Source organism: Nuphar pumila, chromosome 12 (genome assembly GCF_984573655.1).
Source record: "Nuphar pumila chromosome 12, dmNupPumi1.hap1.1, whole genome shotgun sequence".
Taxonomy (NCBI): domain Eukaryota; kingdom Viridiplantae; phylum Streptophyta; class Magnoliopsida; order Nymphaeales; family Nymphaeaceae; genus Nuphar; species Nuphar pumila.
Window position 1 is genome coordinate 8,370,958 of NC_143260.1, and position 21,567 is coordinate 8,392,524.

Sequence of the window (21,567 nt, forward strand, 5' to 3'; positions counted from 1 at the left end):
CAATTATATGCTTGATAAATGCAATTTAAGACAAAGAAGACCATATTATGGCCAATGTAGGCATCCTTAGAGATATAATCAAGAGGTTTTGAAACCTTATGTGAAAAATACAAACAAACATGTTTATAAAGTTGCATCATTAGAAGAAAAATAAAAATTAATGAAATCTTTTATACCAAATGATGCAATAGATACACTATGCATTCTATATAGTGTGAGAAGATTTTTAAAAGATCTTTCCTAATGAACACAATGGTTCATACAACATATTTATCACAAATAATTTTTCAAAATTCTTTAAATAAACCAAAACCATTGAGAGACTTTTAGGAGTTCATAAATATTTATCATTAACAAGAACTACTTAGGGTTCATAAAAAAGTAAACTACAAAGATTTAGATGTGAGAAATTCTCATACAAGAATTATATCAAAATTTAGCAAAGATCATTAACTTATACAAGAATTATATAAGTTATCACAAAAAAAATGCACTAAAAACCATACACAAGAGTTTTTAAGCAAAGATCATTAATTTAGCAAGAAATCATATATAAAAGTTAACTTATAGGTTAATCACGAAATTCTTATGAAAAAATCATAAATCTCACATAATTGAAAAACAATTTTGCAAAACATAAATTACTATTATATGTGATGAGGAATCGATAAATATATAACCAAGAATTATAATAAACAAGTTTACTAAATTTAAAAGGAGATATTTTAAAATATACGAACACGCGAAATGTGAAAGAAAATGATTCAACTATCAAAAACACTAAATGTGCAAGAAAAATAGTTTCATAATGCATAATATGTTAAGAAAAGAAATACATACCGAAAATTCTAAAAAAAGAGAGGAACAATGAATACTTCACCATTTCTTGAGCACCACGCTTTCCGTTGCACCAAGAGACAACCTCATCGTAACCTTGCTTTGATACCATGTAAAGAAGCGGCTTTGAATATATTAGGTTCAATAATGAACCAATACACATGCACATGAGGTGCGAATATACCCACTAAAGGGAAAACACAAGCACATAATGTGCTAACACATAAACCCACAAAGGAGCAAAAATGCCTATAAGACATAAGTTAATATCATTCAAGAGAATAAGGGTGTAACACCCATTACATGGAGCAAAAGCTCCTTCTTGAAGTAGTAAATACAAAGGGGAGAGCCCCTATTTATACACTCTCAAAGGGACCACCTTGGGGGCTCCCAAAGGAGACGTTGGAGAGCCCCCAACGGTCACATTTGTGACCGTTGGGGGCTCCCAACGTCTCTATTGGGAGGCCCCCAATATGGTACGAAAAACAAAAAATAAAAAACAGAAAATAAAAGAAATATTACAATGCATATTCCAATTGGAATATGCGTAAAATGACAAATTACAAGAATACCCTTGAGGGTATTTTAGGAAGAGAATATATATATATATTTATATATATATAAATAGAGATACATATACATATATATGTATACGTATCTTTATATATATATATATATAAATATATATATGTACATTTAAGGATTATATTTCAACATACATATATGTGTACGAGTACACATATTTTAACACAAAGTAGGAAAGGATTTTTGCTAGGCATGCTTTATATTGAGAGGAAAATGACTCATGATACAAATCTGTCTGGGGGTGTAGATTCTCTAGTGGATCTTCTAACAAAACTAGATTCCTGAGACTCAAGGTTGAAATAATTTTCTAAACCACTAGGCCTACTATCAATGCCTCTTCTGTACTGAATAGCAGGGATTCATTAATAGGTGAAATATTTTGAAGTTTCACAAACGACATTCTATTTATAAGATAGGCAGCGATTAGTGCAGCTTCAACCCAAAATTCCTTAGGGACATTTTTTAAAATAAAAAGAGTTCTGGTAGTTTCTATGATATGCCTATGTTTTCTTTTGGCCAAACCATTTTGTTGAGGAATATAAACACAAGATCTTTTATGTACAATCGATTAAGGGAATACATTTAGGATTTTGAGCGCATCCTGAGTGAATCATCTGATGATGTAGAATTACCATTGGGGTGGGAAAGCATCTCCTTCTATAATTACCAGCTCATAACTTGCATAATTCACTTATTATACTGACATATCTATGTTCATTTGACAGTGTAAACAAAAAGCTGCATGAGATAAAGCCAATTATGGACAAAATAAAGTCATCTCCATTGAATTATGAAAATTCTAACAAAAAGCTAATCCAGATGCTTGATATCCGGTGAGACCCACTTTTATAAAAGGCAGATTTTCATTCTCTACCACATTGCTGTTCAAAGTTTCAAACTATGCCTAGAAGCCTTCACTGCCTATCTATGTGGCTTACTGTAGAATTTTTTAAAATGGAGAGCCATGATACAAAGCATTCATTGGATGGAAAATTGGTTGATCCTGATATGTACCACTATGTTATTTTCTCAAAAAATCTTCTTGCATCTTCTGTCAGCATCAACTCAACGTTGATACATGCAAAGGTATGGATACTTTGTGTCACTATAAATCCATTAACATTCTAGTTGACATACACAATTTTATGAGGTAAACAAGATGACCAGAGTATGAGGAAATCTACTTTTAAACATTCACATGCATCATCATGAAGGAGGTTGCGAAGCAAGTGTTTCATGTGATAACAGATTCTGAGAATTACTTTGCAATGAAACAGTGGTTCTCAAGAGGTTTGTTTAGTGGAGCAACTATTGACATCCAGAACTTTGAAGATTTAGGCCTGAATAGCATTGGTGGTTCCAAAAGACCAATCTTGTCAACATTTGAGCACTTCTGGGTTTCCATGGATGGAAGAGTTCATACTACTACTACTACTGCTACTGCTGCCGCTGCCACTGCCGCCGCTACTACCACTACCACCACTACTGGTAGGAAACCCTCAAGCAAGAAAACATAGAAACAAGAACAATCAAAACACAAAGAAGAGGGACACACAAATTTACGTGGAAAAACCTCCCCTCAAACTAGAGCGAGAGTAAAAAATCACGGCCGCCCAGAGAGAAATCTTATTGATCTTCTTCAACTGTTACAAGAGAGAAAGAAAACAAAGTATTTATACAAGGCAAGGGCGACAACCCTAAACCTAAACAAATCGGGTCTGATCCATAAGAAACCGGATCTCAAACATAATCCCCCAAAAAAGTTTGTCCGGACCCCCCCCTCCTGTAAGGGAAAAAACTCTGAATCAGGCTCTACTACTACTAAAGTAAATTATCCAGCTCCCAGAGTTCTTTCCCACCCTAAAGAAAGTGATTGTTTTGGCTGTGGATGTTGTTGTGCAGAAAGATCTACAACCTCCATGGAAGATGAGTCTTCATGAAAAAGTAATCGGTGCTGTAGGCGAGTGTGGCATGAGGCAACAGATTTGATGGTTGCACTTGGACATCGGGACTCAGCTTTGTTGATCTGCAGAGGTGATGAAACTTGGCTTGAATCAGTAAGTTAAGTTTTGATTTGTGACTTTTTTATCCTAGTGTGGAAGCACTTGTGAATTTCCTTCATAAACCTCCTATCTTTCATGCAATTAGTAGAATTCTTATACATGTAAAATGTGTTAAACTTCTGAAAGTACAACGCTTTTTTTCAGATAAAGCTTACCGGTGATGAAGTATAAGTTAACTCTTACAGTTAAAAGTATGTTAGATTTCCTTTTCATTGAACTACAACACATCAACGCTCATCTTTTTCTTCCCTTAACAGCTAGGACCCCAACATTCATTGAGGTATGAATCATTGGCTGTAAGCTTCTCTATCATGGCATATGGTTTGGAAGCTTCTTGGGTCCTTTCTGAATTGGGTCAAGATTACAGAATAGATACACAAACAGTGCACAAATATGCTGTACTGCATTTCAGTGGCAACCTAAAACTATGGATATCATTGGGAATTCTGAAGTACAGGGGGGGTATTGGACTGCTTTTCTGCAACATAACGAGTTCATGGATGACTGCAACGTGAATGACCCGTTGATGTAGGTAATGTACACATTTTATTAATTCTTTGGCAGACTTTGGTGTCACATATTAGACCTTTAATCATGCAAGAATTATGCATCAGCTATTTACACAATGGTCAAGGATCACCTTTTATCCCTAAGAATCCTCCATCCATACACATTCATGGCTGTTCATGGAAAATTTGAAATTATACAATTCAAGTTCTTTCTTTACCCATGGCATCATTTGCAGCATTGTTGTTATTGATCATCTTCAGGCTGTCAACTAGAGCTTAACTGGGTTAGAAAATTCAATTTTTACACCATGAAGGCATTTGTACCTATAAATTTCTCTGTAAACATTGAATGAAGTTGCAATGTTATCACTAACTTTCTTTATGATTTATTTATTCAAAACCCCAATCTGCAGGTGCCAACCAATTAGTTCTGCTTTGTGCCTGTGGATTTTTTATAAGTGAACATGAAGTTCTTATTGATAAAGATGGTTCCTGATGATTGGATGCCTTTTGTGTAAGTGCACCTAATCCAAATATCAGATATATATATAGAGCTATATAGTGATTAAAGAGCTTAGTGTAAACTACTGCTGATAGCTGGAAGAATAACAATCAATAGTCAAGGCTACCGAGTTCCTCGATATTTCTGCAGTAGAAATATTTATGAAGAAGTTTATTTTTATTATTAATGTATTTATTATAATTGTTAAATCATATTTTTTATATGTTAAAAATAAAAATGTATGTCCCCTTGCTCTACATTTTATAAAAATCAAATATTCACATCATGGTCTTGAATATGCGTCATACCCGCATCCTTGTCCGTATCCACGTGACATAGTTTGAAAACTTGTACCGCTGAAACAAAACCATGATAAAATTTTTGTGTGAATTCTTGGCTAACTGCCTTATGTGCAGTTTGTAGGCCAAAAATTTTCAGATGCTTATTTGTCTAACTTTGTATTACTTATTCATTTCAGCTAGAAGTTATTTTGTCTTCAAATTTTTGTCTTACAAATTTCGAAAAATGACCTTATACGGATAATTTGGCCTGATTTTCTAAAAACCTATAATTTTTTATATTCTCTTGATGTTTAAAATCGCTAATATCTGACATCGTTAGGACCCTTTTACCCTTTTGTGACTGTGAATTGAAGCCTTATTGCGATAAAATTGTACCGCCTATCGGCTAAGTCCAACTCCCACTTAAATATAGAATTAACAGTTTTTTTTATGCGGACCTCATGAACTCGCATAAATTTATTTGTGAATTTTCGGTAAAATTGAAACCACCAAAACTGCAAATATCTTATGCTTTCATATATATGTCAATATTTTTGCATAAATATATTTACAAATTTTTGGTGAAACTGAAATTACAAAAGCCACAAATATCCTATGTGTTTGTATATACGTCAATATTTTGCATAAATATATTTGATTCAACCGTTAAACAAAAGTGAACACTATGCTTAGTGAAAAAACACACCGCTGATGGGCTAGAAGGAAAGCAGGTTGGGGACAAAAGACAAAAAAAACTATAGATTATGTGAAAATAATCAGGTTGAGAACTACAACGAATTTATATATGATTCGAGAAAATATTTTATAAAAAAATAATAAATATCACATATTTGTCATAAGTGTGCAAATATTTAAGTATGATATTTGCGATATAAGGTAATTTGCAAATTACTTTATGCTAGATCATGCAGTATATGCGAATAAGATATTTGTGAATTTAGTGGTAAGTGGAGCTTTGTAAATAAATTTATGTAATTTTTGGAAGTATATGCGAAAAAGTAAGATATTTGTAAATTTAGTATTAAGTTTCGTAGATAAATTTATGTGATTTTGAAAAGTATATGTGAATTAGTAGGATATTTGCAAATTTAGTGGTAAGTAGAGTTTCACACATAAATTTATGTGATTTCGTGAAAGATATGTGAAAGTATATGATATTTGCGATTTTGGTAGTTTTATGCGAGTTCGTGAGGTCTGCACATAAAAAAACTTGCGATTCTGGATTTGAGTGGGAGTTGGATCTAACCGATGGGAGGTACAATTTTATCGCAATAAGGTTTCAATTCATAGTTACGAAGGGTAAAAAGGGTCTTAACGATGTTAAATATTTATGAATTTGGACATCAAGAGAATATAAAAAATTATAAGATTTTTAGAGGCTTGGAAATGCTTGGGAGAGAAAGGTTTAGAATGGTTGACAAATCTTTTTAACTTGATTTGGCGAACAAATAAGATGCCTAATGAGTGGAGGAAGAGTACTTTGGTGCCTTTATATAAGAATAAGGGTGATATACAAGATTGCACAAACTATCGTGGTATAAAACTCATGAGTCATACTATGAAACTTTGGGAGAGGGTGATTGAGTCTAGGTTGAGGAAGGTTGTCATGATATCGGAGAATCAATTTGGTTTTATGCCTGGAAGATCAACTATGGAAGCTATACATCTTCTTAGACAACTTATTGAAAGATATAGAGAGAGGAACAAAGATTTGCATATGGTTTTTATTGATTTAGAGAAGGCATACGATAGAGTACCTAGGGACGTTTTCTGGTGGACAATGATGAAGAAAGGTGTTTCTCTCAAGTACATTAGTATAATTAAAGATATGTATGAAGGAGTAGTAACCAATGTCCGCACTTGTGGAGGGGTGACAACCAATTTCCCGATAACGGTTGGGTTACATCAAGGATCTGCTTTAAGCCCTTTCCTATTTGCAATAGTGATGGATGAGCTTACGAGATCAATTCAAGAAAATGTACCGTGGTGTATGTTGTTTGCTGATGATATTGTTTTGATTGATGAGTCTAGAGCTGGGGTTAATGCTAAGTTAGAATTATGGAGACAGACATTGGAAGCTAGAGGTTTTAAGTTGAGTAAGAGTAAGACTGAATATATGGAATGTCGGTTTAGTAAGCAACGAAGTAGTGATGGGAGTGTAGTGAAGCTTGGTGAGCAAGATATACCGGTGAATGATTATTTCAAATATTTGGGATCCATCATTCAAAAGTATGGAGAAATTGATGGAGATGTAAATCATAGGATAAAGGTTGGGTGGATGAAATGGAAAAGTGCTACTGGAGTGTTGTGCGATCGTAGAATGCCATTGCGGTTGAAGGGAAAGTTTTATAGGACGACTATTAGACCCGCTTTACTATATGGTACGGAATGTTGGGCTGCCAAGAGACATCATATTCAAAAAATGAGTGTAGCTGAGATGCGGATGCTTAGATGGATGTGTGGAAATACAATAAAAGATAAGATTCGGAACGAAGAGATACGTAAGAAGGTAGGTGTTGCACCCATTGAAAATAAGATGCGAGAGAATCGTTTACGGTGGTTTGGACATATTCGGCGAAGGCCTAATGATGCTCCAGTTAGAAGGTTGGAGAAATGGGAAAATATATTAGTTAAAAGAGGTCGGGGTAGGCCTAGGAAGACTTGGATGGAGATGATAGGAAAGGATATGAATGCTTTGAACCTCACCGAGGACATGGCGTTGGATAGAAATGATTGGAGGAAAAGGATTCATGTGGAAGACCCAAAATGAATTTCTTTTTTGGTTCATATCGCTGACCCCAATTGTTTTGGGATGAAGGCGTAGTTGTTGTTGTAAGGTCAAGTTATCCCTATAGTACGATAATTTTCTGTACAATTTTAGTACAAAATTCATTAGTTTCAAACAGTTTCCATCTTACAATTTTATTTTGAGATGTTCTGTATATGAGTTTCTTAAAATGGGGTCTATTGCTATTGATTCGATGATAATCTTGCCTAATAGTATTGATACTATAGGCCTGAAGTTTTGAGCTTCTGACGTTTTCTAGTTGGCTGTTTTGAGATCTACGAGAAATTTTGGCCTTTTTTAGTTTTTTTTTAGGTATGGATGGTGTAGTTCTACCAATCTAACCATCATATTGAGCCACACTTGTATTTTAGTAAACTAGGATAATGATGCCTCGCTTGATATTCAATAAACCGGGTTTCTTGTCCACGAAATACTGAGGGTGTGTTTGAATTCAAGTGAATTTGAGGGGAAAAGAATTCTAATCACCTACCTGTTGGGATTCTCGTGTTTGAATCCATTTTGAGGCATGGCAGTTAGACTTCTCAATTACTCAAATTCTCTATTTAGGGTGTGTTTGGATTGGGGTGAAATCAGAAGAAAAAAATATTCTAATTACTCACATACCCCATCCATTTCGGATTTCACCTGTTTGGCTCTGTATGAAGAAATTGTCTTTAGTTTTTTTTTCTTCCCCTCTCTTCGATTGATAAAACCCTTGAGGCCCTTCCAGCCCATCGGAGAGTATACCCAGCTACCCTTGAGGCCCTTCCTGCCCATCGGAAAGTATACCCAGCTTTGACCTTGTGGCAAGGGACACCACTTGTGGGTTTAGAACTTGTGACGTGCCTTGGTGACATTCACAAGTCGCCTCTACCTGATGAGCCGAGCCTATCAACAGAAACTTTTGAGATGCAAGTCTCTGTAAAACAATGACCAATAAAGTTTTTTTGTGTTTTCAAGAAAACCATTCAGTTTGGCCATTTTCTGATCAATCACTAGTGAGAAAATGGCTGATTTTTTTTTATAATGTTTTCCAATCACTCACCAGCTAGAAAATGGTTAGGCAGGACCGGTGCTATCCCGATAAAAATCCAAATAGTGGAGGCTTTGGCCTGATTCTAACCCAGATTCAACCCGTATTGTCAGATCCAAGTAGTATGTGTTCGAACGTGGATCAGATGCAAAACTAGCATGGACTGGTATATATTTAGATCTGGATCAGAAACAAGTAAGCAATTATATTCTAGATCAAAATCAGTTATACGATAATTTTCTCCAGTTTTCTGAGGGTCTAGCACCATAGCATCTCAAATTTTACCCATATCCAGAACCTCACTGCAAGGCCCGAGTCAAATCCAGACCAGGATCTGAACCCACTATCAGAAATGGACACCGTCAGGTCAAGACTGACTCGATCCATATCTGAACCATTTATCGTCCAAGAGGCCTAGGGTTGTTAATTGGTCGGGATTGTTTAGAGTATTCGACCAGACCTGAACGGCAATTTCCTGGTATGGCCATGAAAAATGCCGACTCAAATAATATTCGGGTCCACCCAAACCCAACCCGAGCATTATGCAGGCCAGGATTGGTTCATGATTACTCGACTTGATCGAGTATCTTATGTATATTTTTAATAAAAAAAATCTGAAATTATACGGGCCCAGGTCTCAGATTTCATTTCTGTGACCTAACAAAATCCGAACCCATGATTTGTTATTTGTGAGGGTTTAGATTATTAGATATAAACCCTCCCAAATAACAAATCATCGGGTTCGGGTTTTGTTGGGTCACATAAATGGAATCTCAGACCCAACAAAACCTTTATAATTTCAGAATTATTTTTTATTAAAAATATACATAAAATACTCTATCGGCTCACAGAAATGAAATCTCAGACCCGAACCCGATGATTTGTTATTTGGGCGGGTTTAGATATAAATCCTAATGGGTCGAGTACCCGACCCGTTGACAGCCCTAAAGAGGCCCAAGACCCGTTAGAAAAATCCTAGCGTCACTGCGCTCTCTCTCTCTCTCTCATGTTTCTTTATCCCCAAAAGATTCATAAAGCCATCCAAGAAAACAAAAGAAATGGAGGGGGCTGCTTTGTACCGCGACTCGTAGTCTCAAACGCTTCATTTTGAAGATGGAGAATAGTGGGATGGTGACTCTCATAGTGCGCCACCTCCCCGAAGCGATACCGCAGGACACTCTCTCCCGTCTCTTCTCCCACTATGGCGCCTGCGGTGTCCGTCCTTGTGCCGGTGGGAAGTAAGTTGCTCTTATCATTCTTGCGTTGCCCATCAAACTTTAATTGGGTGCTCTTGCTCTAAAAATTGGTTGGCTAGCAATTTTTCATTTATGAGTTGCTTTTTTATGACCCTTTTCTTGGTGTATGTTTGTTTCTGGCCACTTTGATGATTTTTTTTTCATAAGTTTTAGTTTGGTGCTCTGGGTTTGGCTTGTAATTTTATTTTCAGTCCTGATTGTTAATGACCCATTTGTTGGTTAAGCTGATTTGTGGGAATTACTGTTTGTTTTTGTTATTAACTAAGGCTAGCTTGTCACTCAAACTGATACGTGTGAATACTATTGCTGGCCCATTAGTATTAGCAACTTTTAGTTGGTATCTTTGGTTTACATGATTGAATCATTCGATGGCATTGAACTTTTTAATTCTGTTGGTCTGCTGGTTAATTTAGTTATTGCTATATATTTTTATGACGAGGAACCCTCGCCCAGAACCGGATCACTTAATGGGAAAATCCTCCCTGCGAGGTAAGCCACGGGTGGGGTCACCTTTACCTAAGCCTTTAAGGAACAATATTTAGTTATTGCTCAATATTTGATGGATTCATTTTCGTTTTTTAGTGTTAATCGAGAGCGATATCACCATTCAAATGGGCATGATGAATTAAGGAATAACAAAATAACCCATATTCATTTATTTAAAAAGTTGCTTGTTCGTTTAGTGTGCCCATTTGTAGATACCCGTGTATTAATGCCTTCTTTGTTCTTGGGGGATGAGCATCTGTATCTTTGTTGTTGTTTTAATCCTGAAAATATATGATTTGGTCTTAGGCATCAGTTTGCCACTACAACCTCCATCCATGCGTCCATAGGTAATAACTAATACTTGTGATTTGTTGTAATTATGATACCATTGAATAAAATATGAAATGTCTTTGTTTCCATGAAAGTTACCAATTTATATTTTATTGCTGTTGTATGAAAGTGCACACCATCCACACTAAGTTATAAACTCTGCGAGCATGCATGATGAATGCATATACTTCTCACATGGGTATGCTCATCAAAATACCATTTTATCCTGGTCTATGAGGGCAAGAAAGCTGTTGCATCATTGGTTGTTGGGAAATGAAGTTTCTCATCTTATAAAAGATCTGGAATTACTTGGACAGTTTTTTCAATTTTTAATAGCATTTAGTAGATCAAAATTATTGCATTGATTCACTTGATTCTTCAAATCTACATACTTGATCACTTCCCTAAAATCTTTCTTCTAGCTTATTTGACAAAAAAGCAAGAAGCCTTGTATCAAGAATGTTTCCTCATGCATGGAATTTAGCTTTTGGCATTGATATTTTAGTAAATTATTCACTGCCTGCATCTTGAAGTGAACTTTGAGAAAAATGTAAAGCTTTCTCTTTCTTGATTTCTTCCAGTGATGGGTTTTACCTTGTGGTTTGCTGCTAAACTGGTACTATATAATAGACAATAAATAACTGCAGTTTGGCATTTGTTTTCTACTTCTTTCCTCCTTTTTATGCTAACAATTATTAAGGACCACTCACTTGTTCAAAAAATTTTCTGATACCAGGTTGAGAAACAGTGCATTTGTAGATTTTAGTGATGGAGTTTTGGCTTCACAAGCACAACAGCAACTGAACAGGTTCTTATTGAGCTGATGCTAACTTCAGCCTTATCGTTTCTTAAGCTGTTGATACTTCAGTTTGTTTTTCCCCTTTGTAGATTTATGTCAATCTTGCTTTGGCTCTATGTTATATTCTTGATGTGTTTGTAGAGTGCAAATTTGTTGTGACTATCTCTTTCTAATTTTTTTGCTAAAATCTAGGAATATTGGTTTTGCAATATTAACTCACTGAACTGTGGAGGACTGACGTACATATTTTTGTGTTCTTTCTGATTTTATAGGATAATTTAAAATTTATTGCTCTGGTTTTCCATTTGCCTAACCATTGAGCTTTATTTAAGCCAAATTTCTACTGAGAATTTGTTTCCAGACCAGATTTTTCCTAAAGATAAGAAAACTGGAGGAAAATTATTATTTCTAGCCTCAAAGATTTTACAATATTTTGCGGCATATGTGCATCTTTACATGTGCAGTGATCATTAGCACCAACATATATTGTTTCTAGAATTTGATAGAAAAGTAACTGTAATACTGCTGTGTGTGGTTAAGATCCATTTACTCTGGGGGCTCTGTTGAATGCGCTGAAGATGAATAGTTTAGCAAAAACTGGCAACCCAGATCTATGATGCTTTCATTGAACCTGGATGGCTTAATCAAATTCATATTCTCAGTTCTACGACCTTCAACGGTATAACTGGGTATTTGTTCCATGAATACCTCACTTAGATCATCATGCATGAATGCACTTTGTTATCTAGATCAGTGAATCTATACATGCAACAGGGTCTGGTGCTATATCACATGGATGCAGATGCGGGTATGGGACACAATGTGGATACGCTTGGTACGATACAACAATTTTCAAAAATTAGGATTCGAGGGCACAACCATACATACATTATATACATTTATATAATTACATGTAATATATATTGTACATTAAAAAAACTATATATAACTAATGGCAAAAGTAAATGTAACATGAATATGTCATAAAAACTAAAAGTTTTTGTCATATGGATTTTTGTCTAACTAAAAGTTTTTGGGTTGAAAATTTAAATTTGAACAACCAAATTCAAATCAAAAGAAAATTTTTAAGACAAATATGGTCAGGTTTGTTTTGATCGTGTGTGATATTTATTTGACCATGTCAGATGCCGCATTGACCATGTCAGCCACGAATTGTGAAGTGTCCTGCGTTCGAGTATGTGTCGCATCATATCGACACATGACTCACCCTTTAAGTGGAAAAAGCGATACGATACACACAATACGAGTGTGTATCGTATTCGTATCGTATGATACAACCTTGTATCGTGTTGTATCATACGATACAAGGTGTATCGTACAATACACCTTCGATGTACTTTAAAAAGGGCCAAAAATTGTTTTTTATTTTTTGGGTTTTAAAGATTTCTTGAGGGCCGACTTCCTCATTTGTTTAGAGGCAATTAGAGGGGTATCCACGCACCTTAGGAGTCATGAGAGCGATTTTGGGGGCCGATCCGTGCGCAAGGGAGAGGGTTTTTGCGGTTTTCTCAAGTAAGAGTGCATTTCCACAAATTTTTCATTAAAAAAAGTGGGTTAAGGTAAAAAATCTCTATTATGAGTAACATTACAAAACTACCTTCCAAAAAAAATTCTGCCTCGGGAGCTGTTGCCCCCGAATCCCCACCTTACGGACAGGGGGGTGTTGCACTCCTGCAACCCATTTCTAACTTACCACGAAGTTGAATTCACAAAAATTAAGGATTTATATCAAGGTAGAAATCATGCTCCACACTCCTCCAACAAAGATGACATTAGATGATCCGACATGACAATGGGGTACTCAAGTAATGAGTGGAAACCGATTGAAAATCGAGTACAACTATTGACATAATATTTTTGTTTATGTAATATGAAAGTATGAGTCTTGTGACATGTTCTTAATTGCAAGATATTTAATATTTTGCATTCTTCATGTGAGATAGTTGATTTTTGATGATGTCTTATGCAGCTCATAGAGACATAAATGCTTCATATGTGATTTTATGATTGTATTTTGTGCAATACTGCGATTCATCATCGTTTCACGTGTTATCATTTTTTTACGATTTTTGCTAATTTTTTCTGATTTTTCATAATTTTTTTGAAAATTTTGAAACAAATATTAAAAAATTATGATTTTTTATGATACAATACATATCTTATTTTGGGCCTGACCCCAATACGGGTAACAATACAATACTTACAACCTTGGGTCTGATGGCTCATTGGAATCTAGGCCTTGTTATGTGTAACATTTTGTAACAGGACCTTCGTTATAATACCTGAATCTCCATGGATACTTTCTAAGGCCACTTGCAGCCACATACAATTTGATTAAAAAAGTAGTCTACACCATCCCATACAGTTCGTTCATGGAAGAACAACTTTTTTTATATTTACTGCATTTACATAACCTTTCTTTTCTTTTCCAAGAATTAAATGAAGGCAAGTGGATGTTCAAAGCTCATTTGATGGATATGAAAGTCATCAGCCATGTATATTGGAAGAGTGATAGTGTTCTAAACTAGGCTTCCTCTTTGACAGTTATCTATTAAGTTTTTTCCACTTAAACTTTTTTGAAGTATTCTTAGTGTTTAATGCCTTTTCATTTACATCCCAAATTTTCATTTGTTTAAAGGTTTTGTCATTAAATATGAATTCATGGTCATTGTGTGATGGCTATATATAGTTCATCTTTTCCTTTTCTGAATTTTCAGAATGAGGTTTCTTGGAAAAGTATTATCCGTGGAGAGAGTGAGCACACTGACTTCAAATGAGAAGCAAATGGTTGAAAAACAGCATGGGAGTGAGACATGTACACCTACATCGTTATCAAAGGTGTTTCCCGTAAGTGGGAGTATTCCTGTTCCTGGATCTATTCCCAATTCAGTAAAAGTTGGTGATCCAATTGCTCCAAGGCTTGGTGTAGACTATCCATTTCCTCCGCATCTTGAGTAAGCTTCCTCCCTTTAAAAGTTAAAACTAATGGTTTTGTTGAGGATTGAATGCAGTAGTATTGTGCTCTTTTTTATTTTCCCTGCTCCATAACAGTTAGCATTCACTTACCTAGTAAAATTTCTTTTTGTCCTTTCTATATGTCCCTATGTGCTGATATGAAGCATGTAGGCAATCATCTACTCAAGTTAGTCGTTATGAGATTGTTAGGGACTTATGCAAGGTAACTATGGAATTATGATAGCATCTTGTAACTGTGCCACAAGAAAGACATAAAACTTGCTCCAGCACTAACAGTTAACTCTTTTTTCCCCGAGAACTGAGTTACAGAAACTTATCGAGGCTACATCTACCTTATGGTTCAGTAAGGATGAAGACGAAACATTTCAAGTCTCTTACTAGTCTAACAATTTGTGCAACATTGTATAGATTTGTATAGAACTTAACAATGTCTTCCCTTGATGACTGCAAGCATCTGATTTCTACTGTAGGCATGTCACCATTCTTGATGTATTAATCTTTGTTCTTTCAGCAGATATGTTTAATTAGATTTAAGGTATAATATTTATCTATCTGACTTTAAACCTGTTGTCTGCATGTATTGACATCTGTTCTTTGTGCTGTGCAATGGCTTTTTTTCCAGGTATGCTTACCCTCCTCCAGATGGAAATATACTAACCAATATTGTTAATGCTCTTATAGCTGTTCCGCGATTCTACACACAGGTTTGTTGTGGTTCTAATCAGTTAGGAAGCATCATACTTTGTTAGCTCAGTTGAAACTGTAGAATAAGCTGCACCATTAAAACATCACATTTAGTTATCTTGAAGTCAAATGTCTAGCACCATCTTCAGGTTCTGCATTTGATGAACAAAATGAATCTACCAGCACCATTTCGTGCAGCGTTGCCTACTCCACCTCTTCCACCTTCAGAACCTGTGCCACCGCCACCCCCACCTGCTATGACAATGAAACCTCATTTAGCTGATCTATCCAGCGATGAATCAGAACTGGAGTCTTCAGATGAGGTATGCTTTCACACTTTAGTCATACATTTCAAGTGTATAGCCTTGCTTGCTTAGCTTGTCCCTTTTGATGTTGCAAAGTTTTTTTTTTTTTTTTGAGATTGCCAAGTTGTACTTTCTGTGCTTTCAGAGTGATGGTGACGAGAAAAGGTCCACTGCTTCATTACCTGGAAGGACTCGGAGTAGGAAAAAGGCTAAACGGGATGTTATTGTTGGTCCTGCTGTTGATAAGGATGTATCACATGAGGCTGCTGGTGTCAAACCTGTTGCATTGGGTCCAAAAGAGCTTCCAATCATAAAAAAGAAAATTCCTGTTCTTCAGGTGGGTTTTCTTATCACAGTTTTATCCTTTTGGTTCTAATAGCAAGTTGAAGAGCTTATTATTTCAGCATATGATTGTTTCCAGATAAAAATTGCTCCAAAGCTTGTGAAAAATGAAAAATTAGAATCCAATGATATTTTGGAAAAAACTATAGATGAAGATAAAGAGGAACCGGAAGCTAAGCCTTATGCAAGTCTTCAAGAATTTGAGACTGGAAAGTTGCCTCCAGAGGAGATCTTATCGCTTCCAATGTTCAAGGTTCTCTCTCTCTCTCTCTCTCTCACACACACACACACACACACACACACACACACACACAAATGTATGATGTTATGTGCATGTCAGGGCTGCACGTAGGAAGTCTTCTAAAAAATAATGTTTTTTAACTCATGCAGAATTATACTGCTGGTGATCCTTCTCCTGTGCTTTACATAAAAAACTTAGCCAAGGATGTGGTTCCTGATGACTTCTACTACATATTTGGTAAGCTGAACTTTTTTTTAAAGTTTTGCAACTGTGAAAGGTTTTTCATATAGAGAGGTTTCAGTTTCTTGTAAGCGAAGAAACTTGTAAAAAAAGTACCTTTTCTTTGTTATGATTTTTTTTGTAAAAGAATCCTTGGAAGCTGGTGTGATAATTCTTGATTAATTTTAATATTTCTCTTAACTTCTGCTACTAGTGTTGCACTCAAATGTTTGCTCGTTATGGTCTGTGCTGCAGGATCATTTTTTGGCAGTGTTGAAGCAGTCAGATCTGGGATCAATGTTAAGCTGATGCAGGTGAATTATATATTTTCTCCTGTTTCTGTTGTCTGTAAGCATTTGTTCTTACTTTTTTTGTCACTGTCCAGTATGGTTCTATTATTCTCACACTTACCTTCTCTGTTTGTTGTTTATTTGGAGATTCTGTTTGTGCTGGAGGGAGAATGCTGAGGATGTATATATCTATCTCTCAGCATTCATTTTGTGTGTATGGAAAATGATATTACCCTTGTAAAGCAAATGGGAAACCAAAATTTTGTTGTGATCACTTAAGGCATCTTTATTTGTAAGATATGCATATAACAAGTCCAAACAAAGTTCCAAGTTTTGAATTGGGATTTCCAATAACAGTGGTGCTTAAAAATCTGTTTCATTTACTGAAATTGCATAGGCTATTCCTCTAGGGGTCATATTGTGTCTCAGACATGGTTGCCAGTTGAGGAAGCGGGAGCGGGAAGCGATACGGGAAGCGGGAGCGGGAAGCGAGGCACTTTCAAATTTTTAGGAAGCGGGGAAGCGTGGGACCACTTAGGAGCGATTCGGGAAGTGTCTCGGAAGCGACCTAGGAAGCGTCTCGGAAGCGACCTAGAAGCGAAAAAAATAAAAAATAAAAAATACAAAAAAAATTGAAAAAACAGGGGAAGCAAGGGGGAAGCGTGATGGGAAGCGCGCTTCCCATTAAAGGGAAGCGCGTTCCCCATTAAAGGGAAACGCGTCCCCCATTAAAGGGAAGTGCGCTTCCCAAAAAAGGGGGACGCTTCCCCCCACGCTTCGGAAGCGCGACGTTTCGCGCTTCCCCTTTTAGCTAGGCGCTTCCGGTAACCCTGGTCGCAGACCAGGAAGTCGTTTTCCTCTACTGATTATAATGGTGTCTTTTGAATTGATCTCTTTATGTTTCTAATAATCTTCTGGCATGTAAGAGTTTATTTTTTCCCTGTATGCAAGTAGGAAATGATCCTGGTATAGCCTTTCTTCATCAGCAATCTGCTATGCAGAGAACTTAAATTGTTCTCAATATCATCATTTATGTTTTGGGAGTTCTTTCTATTTTAGTGGGGATGAGTGTCAACTACTGAACTGTATGACTAATGAACCAATTGGCATAACAGGAAGGTAGAATGAGGGGCCAGGCTTTTGTGACATTTCCCTCAGTAGATCTTGCACAGAAAGCATTGGTAAGTGTTCATATGGAAACCTTTGGTGCCACATTACAATATATGACTATAGTAATGGAAAAGTTAAAATGCCATGTGTATTCTCACGTTCATTATATTTTCATGTTGTTATGGTGTTTACTTGTTAGTATCATATCAAGGTTAAGTTTGAAATTTCCATTTATATCCTAGTAATTTTGATTCCAATTTGTGAAATGGCACAATAAAACTGCCGTAGTGTTCAACCAATAATCTTGTGCCCAAAAAGAAGTGTTTCGAGTTATAGCTACATATTCTCATTCATTGGCCATGTGTTTCTGAACTGAATAGATGATTTTTCTGTTTGCTTGTTAAAAAGGCTCCTGGTGATTAAAGACATAGTAAGGTTGGTAGATTCCTACAAATGTTAAGTGTCAAAGTCAGCACCTTTTCTGTGTGCAGTGTTATGGAATGATGAAACTAAAGTGGATATGATGTATGTTTTCATTTGTAGTGTTAGATAATTAGATCTCTTCCAAATTATGTTTTTAAAACAGATAATCAACCTTGTGCATCAAGGCGGATAATAAAATGTAGTGAGTTACAAATGGGTGAGGCTATGGGAGAAAATTTTATTCCTTAGTCAAGTGGCAATGACTCTTAAACCTTAGATTTAGAAAATAAATGCAGAGTACCTCAGATTTGGTAGTAAGTTCTTGACAGTAGGGGTGTAACTGGGTCTGGTATACCTGACCTGACCCGATGTCCCGAACCGATTATACCCGACTCGAACCAATATTGGTGGACCTGTGGGTTTGGGTTGGATCCAAAATATAGACCCATAGTGAAAATGGATCGAGTCTTGGGTATTGTAAATGAAGACCCGAACCTGAACAGACCCAAACCCGATTATATACCCAGATCCAAATGGTTCTCCATATTTTAAAACCGACCCGAACCTGTCCCCAAACCCGCTTTGTACCTGAAGTGATTATACACCCAAACCTGAACTGACCCGTACACTAACCCACCTTATACCAATCCATCTAAAAGTTTCTAATTGGTAATATTATGTATTCAATTGAACCTCTAAAGATGTTGATAAACTTAGAATTAATATGCTTCGTATTTGAGTAATTTAAACTTTAGTTCATTTTTGCATATACTTCTTGTTGCCCTTTTGTCATGGAAATTGTTGGATTAAAGTGAATCACAAAATAATACTCGAGAACTCATTGAATTTGATACATTTTGAATATGATATATCATTGGGTTTTTTATCTCAACTTTAAATGTTTGGTTGGCATGGATATATTCTTTTTATATTCAGATTTTGACATTATTTATAATAGTTATTAAGCTTCTATTTTGTTAGCATATAATCTTCTTAATGAACAGTTGATTCCATTAATTTACATATTTTTTATTGGCGGGTAATTAGGTCTAGAATACCGATCATATCAAGACCTGAGTTGAAACCCAAACCCGTTAAAACCCGAACCCGTTAACCTATATGGGTCTACTTTTTTCATCCATACCCAGACCCAAATCAAAACGAGTTTACTAAAGACCCGCCCCGGTGTCCACAATTTCTAGCTGTACCCCAACACGAATTATTTTGGGTCAGGTTTCGGTCTTACTTTTAGACCCGATTCAAAATCTGGTATGATAAGACCGGACCCCGTTTACACCCTTACTTGACAGTTTAAACTTAAAGGCTAAAAATGTGGTAGCAGGTTTTTCTGATGGTAAAAATGAAAAAGAAAAATGATATCAGGTAACTTGGCTAGGTTGCTTAGGCAAATTAGGTGACTGCTTTTGTTAGCATATCTTTTGAATTCTTTTGATATTTAGTCACTGTTCTTCCTGGAAATTCATTCTATATGGTTACTCAAATAATCAAATGCCTAAAATTCAAATAAAGAAATAGCAATGTGTGAGCCAGATTGTGCTTTACATTCATTATCCTAGGAGTTCTAATGATATTTTGCATATTTGAAAATGCCAATGTCCAATGCACATTAACAGGAGATCCCAATTGTTAGCTTAACAGGGTAAACAAAAATGGATTCCATAGGTCATATATAAAAAAATCTAGTGGAAACTGATCCTTGGGAGGTGCACATCAAATTTCAATGCATGGGTGGAAGTCATGCCTCTTTCAGGGTCTTCACGTCTCATATCTTGGATCTAAAGTGCAGCATAGATGTTTGGTATTCTTGGAAGCCCTTGATTAAACATATTCCTGGTGAATGTCTGTTTACTTGGACTTTGTAACTGTTTACTTCATATGAATCTTATGGGTTTCCTTAATGAGGAAATCATCAATGGCCAAAGTTTTAATTCATTAAACACTCGACTTGCTAAGTATTGTACCATATACATGGGAAGGGGGACCCTGCAACCAAAGAAAGGTGCAACATCTATAACCAATGATGATCGAGCAGCGTTCTTTCTTTAATGATCAAGTTTTTTATCGATCGGGCTCTACATATTGCATTTTTATCATTTACTTAGCAGCATATTTTAGATTATGAATTTTCGCTATTTAGATACATTTTTTAAAGTTCTAAAAATTGACGACCAAAAGTAATTTGTATTGTAAAATTATGAGCCATCCATTTTTCATGTTTCCAAAAATATAGCACATTTCTTATTAAAATTATACATTATAAAGAACAAATATATAAGGTTCGATCGATGAAATGCTCAAACACTGGAGAAGGAGAGCCATCCGATCATCACTGGTTATATATGTTGCACTTTTCTTTGGTTGCATGGTCCCCCTTCCCTATATATATATATATATATATATATATATATATATATATATATATATATATATATATATATATATATATATATATATATATATATATATATATATATATGTCTTGGTTTTCTGAAAATGCTGTATTTCTTGATTGACATCTCTCTTTTATCTTGTTCTTCACGGATTAGAATTTCAGTGTTCATATGATATGTTAGACTTTGTTATGCCATTTCACCCCTTTCATGCATTTTACATAAACTACCACTTCTGGTTGCAGAAAGCAGTGAATGGGTTTCTTTTCAAAGGTAAGCCAATGATAATTCAGTTCGGCCGTAATACATCACAGGCCAAAGCACAGTAATGGGAACTCCAGAGATGAATTTGTCATGCCAGCACAAATATCATGGTCTTCAATCACATGGTAATTTCTATGCCATCTTTTCAAATCAAGGACTTCTGTTAATTACAGTTGTATCAGAAAATATCTTTTCCCTCCTTCCCAGTCATTGTGTCCTGTGGGCTGTGCTAGGCATTTTAGGTGACGAGGCCACCGAATCATATAACCAAAAAAAGTGGTGCAACAAAATTTCAAGCGTGCCATGGCCATTGTTTACCAAGATACTGCATCCTCAGTTTGAATTATGGCCAAAAGAATGATTCTCATATGCAAAGAAATGTGATGAGTGAAATCAACGGTCGAATGATTGGACTATTTTGTATGTCTACATGGCAATAATATCTTCATAGAGTTGGTTGATGTGCATTGGCACCATGTTTTCAGTTGATAGTTGGGAAATGTTATAAGAATTATTTTGTAGTTCATGCATGTACAGTAAAGAGGTTCCTTTCATTGTCTTCATTTACAATTCAAGATGGGAGGATGCACTTTCAATGGAAAACCACAGCCCGTGATCTAAACAATATTATTAGAAAAGCTTTTGTGCAGCGTTTAAGATAAGACCTAGGGCTGGTAAATGGGCGGAACAAACTGAATAGAGGGTGTTCAAGCTTGGCTCGTTTCTTGTATCGAGCCGAGCTGAGCTTGAGCTCATGAAAAGCCTGAGCTAAATGAGCCAAGCACGAGAGT

The 21,567-nt window shown here is 35.8% G+C and overlaps 1 protein-coding gene across 3 annotated transcripts; it reads left to right on the forward strand.

Moving 5' to 3' along the window:
• Window positions 1–9,684: 9,684 nt before the first annotated feature.
• LOC149819885 (U11/U12 small nuclear ribonucleoprotein 65 kDa protein-like) lies at window positions 9,685–21,338 on the forward strand. Of its 3 annotated transcripts, none has more exons than XR_016426442.1 (12): window positions 9,685–9,857; window positions 11,428–11,499; window positions 14,229–14,465; window positions 15,110–15,191; window positions 15,321–15,494; window positions 15,622–15,813; window positions 15,898–16,071; window positions 16,209–16,296; window positions 16,534–16,592; window positions 17,684–17,749; window positions 20,758–20,901; window positions 21,010–21,338. XR_016426442.1 is itself a non-coding variant. In XM_089982411.1 (12 exons), exons 1-12 carry the CDS (start codon window positions 9,733–9,735, stop codon window positions 21,135–21,137), a joined length of 1,425 nt encoding a protein of 474 aa, XP_089838537.1. In that variant the 5' UTR covers window positions 9,685–9,732; the 3' UTR covers window positions 21,138–21,338. The 3 variants fall into 3 exon arrangements, 2 of the variants coding, with proteins under 2 accessions (XP_089838537.1, XP_089838538.1); XM_089982411.1 differs by having other exon boundaries at window positions 20,758–20,785; XM_089982412.1 differs by lacking the exons at window positions 17,684–17,749; window positions 20,758–20,901; window positions 21,010–21,338 and adding an exon at window positions 16,716–16,844.
• The last annotated feature ends 229 nt before the right edge of the window (window positions 21,339–21,567 follow it).

Bases quoted from the DNA above. Each gene is read 5' to 3' on its own strand.
- LOC149819885 (XM_089982411.1), top strand. From the start codon at position 9,733: ATGGAGAATAGTGGGATGGTGACTCTCATAGTGCGCCACCTCCCCGAA. The intron at 15,495-15,621 runs GTATGCTTTCAC...CTGTGCTTTCAG, and splicing joins AACTGGAGTCTTCAGATGAG to AGTGATGGTGACGAGAAAAG. The intron at 16,593-17,683 runs GTGAATTATATA...TTGGCATAACAG, and splicing joins TCAATGTTAAGCTGATGCAG to GAAGGTAGAATGAGGGGCCA.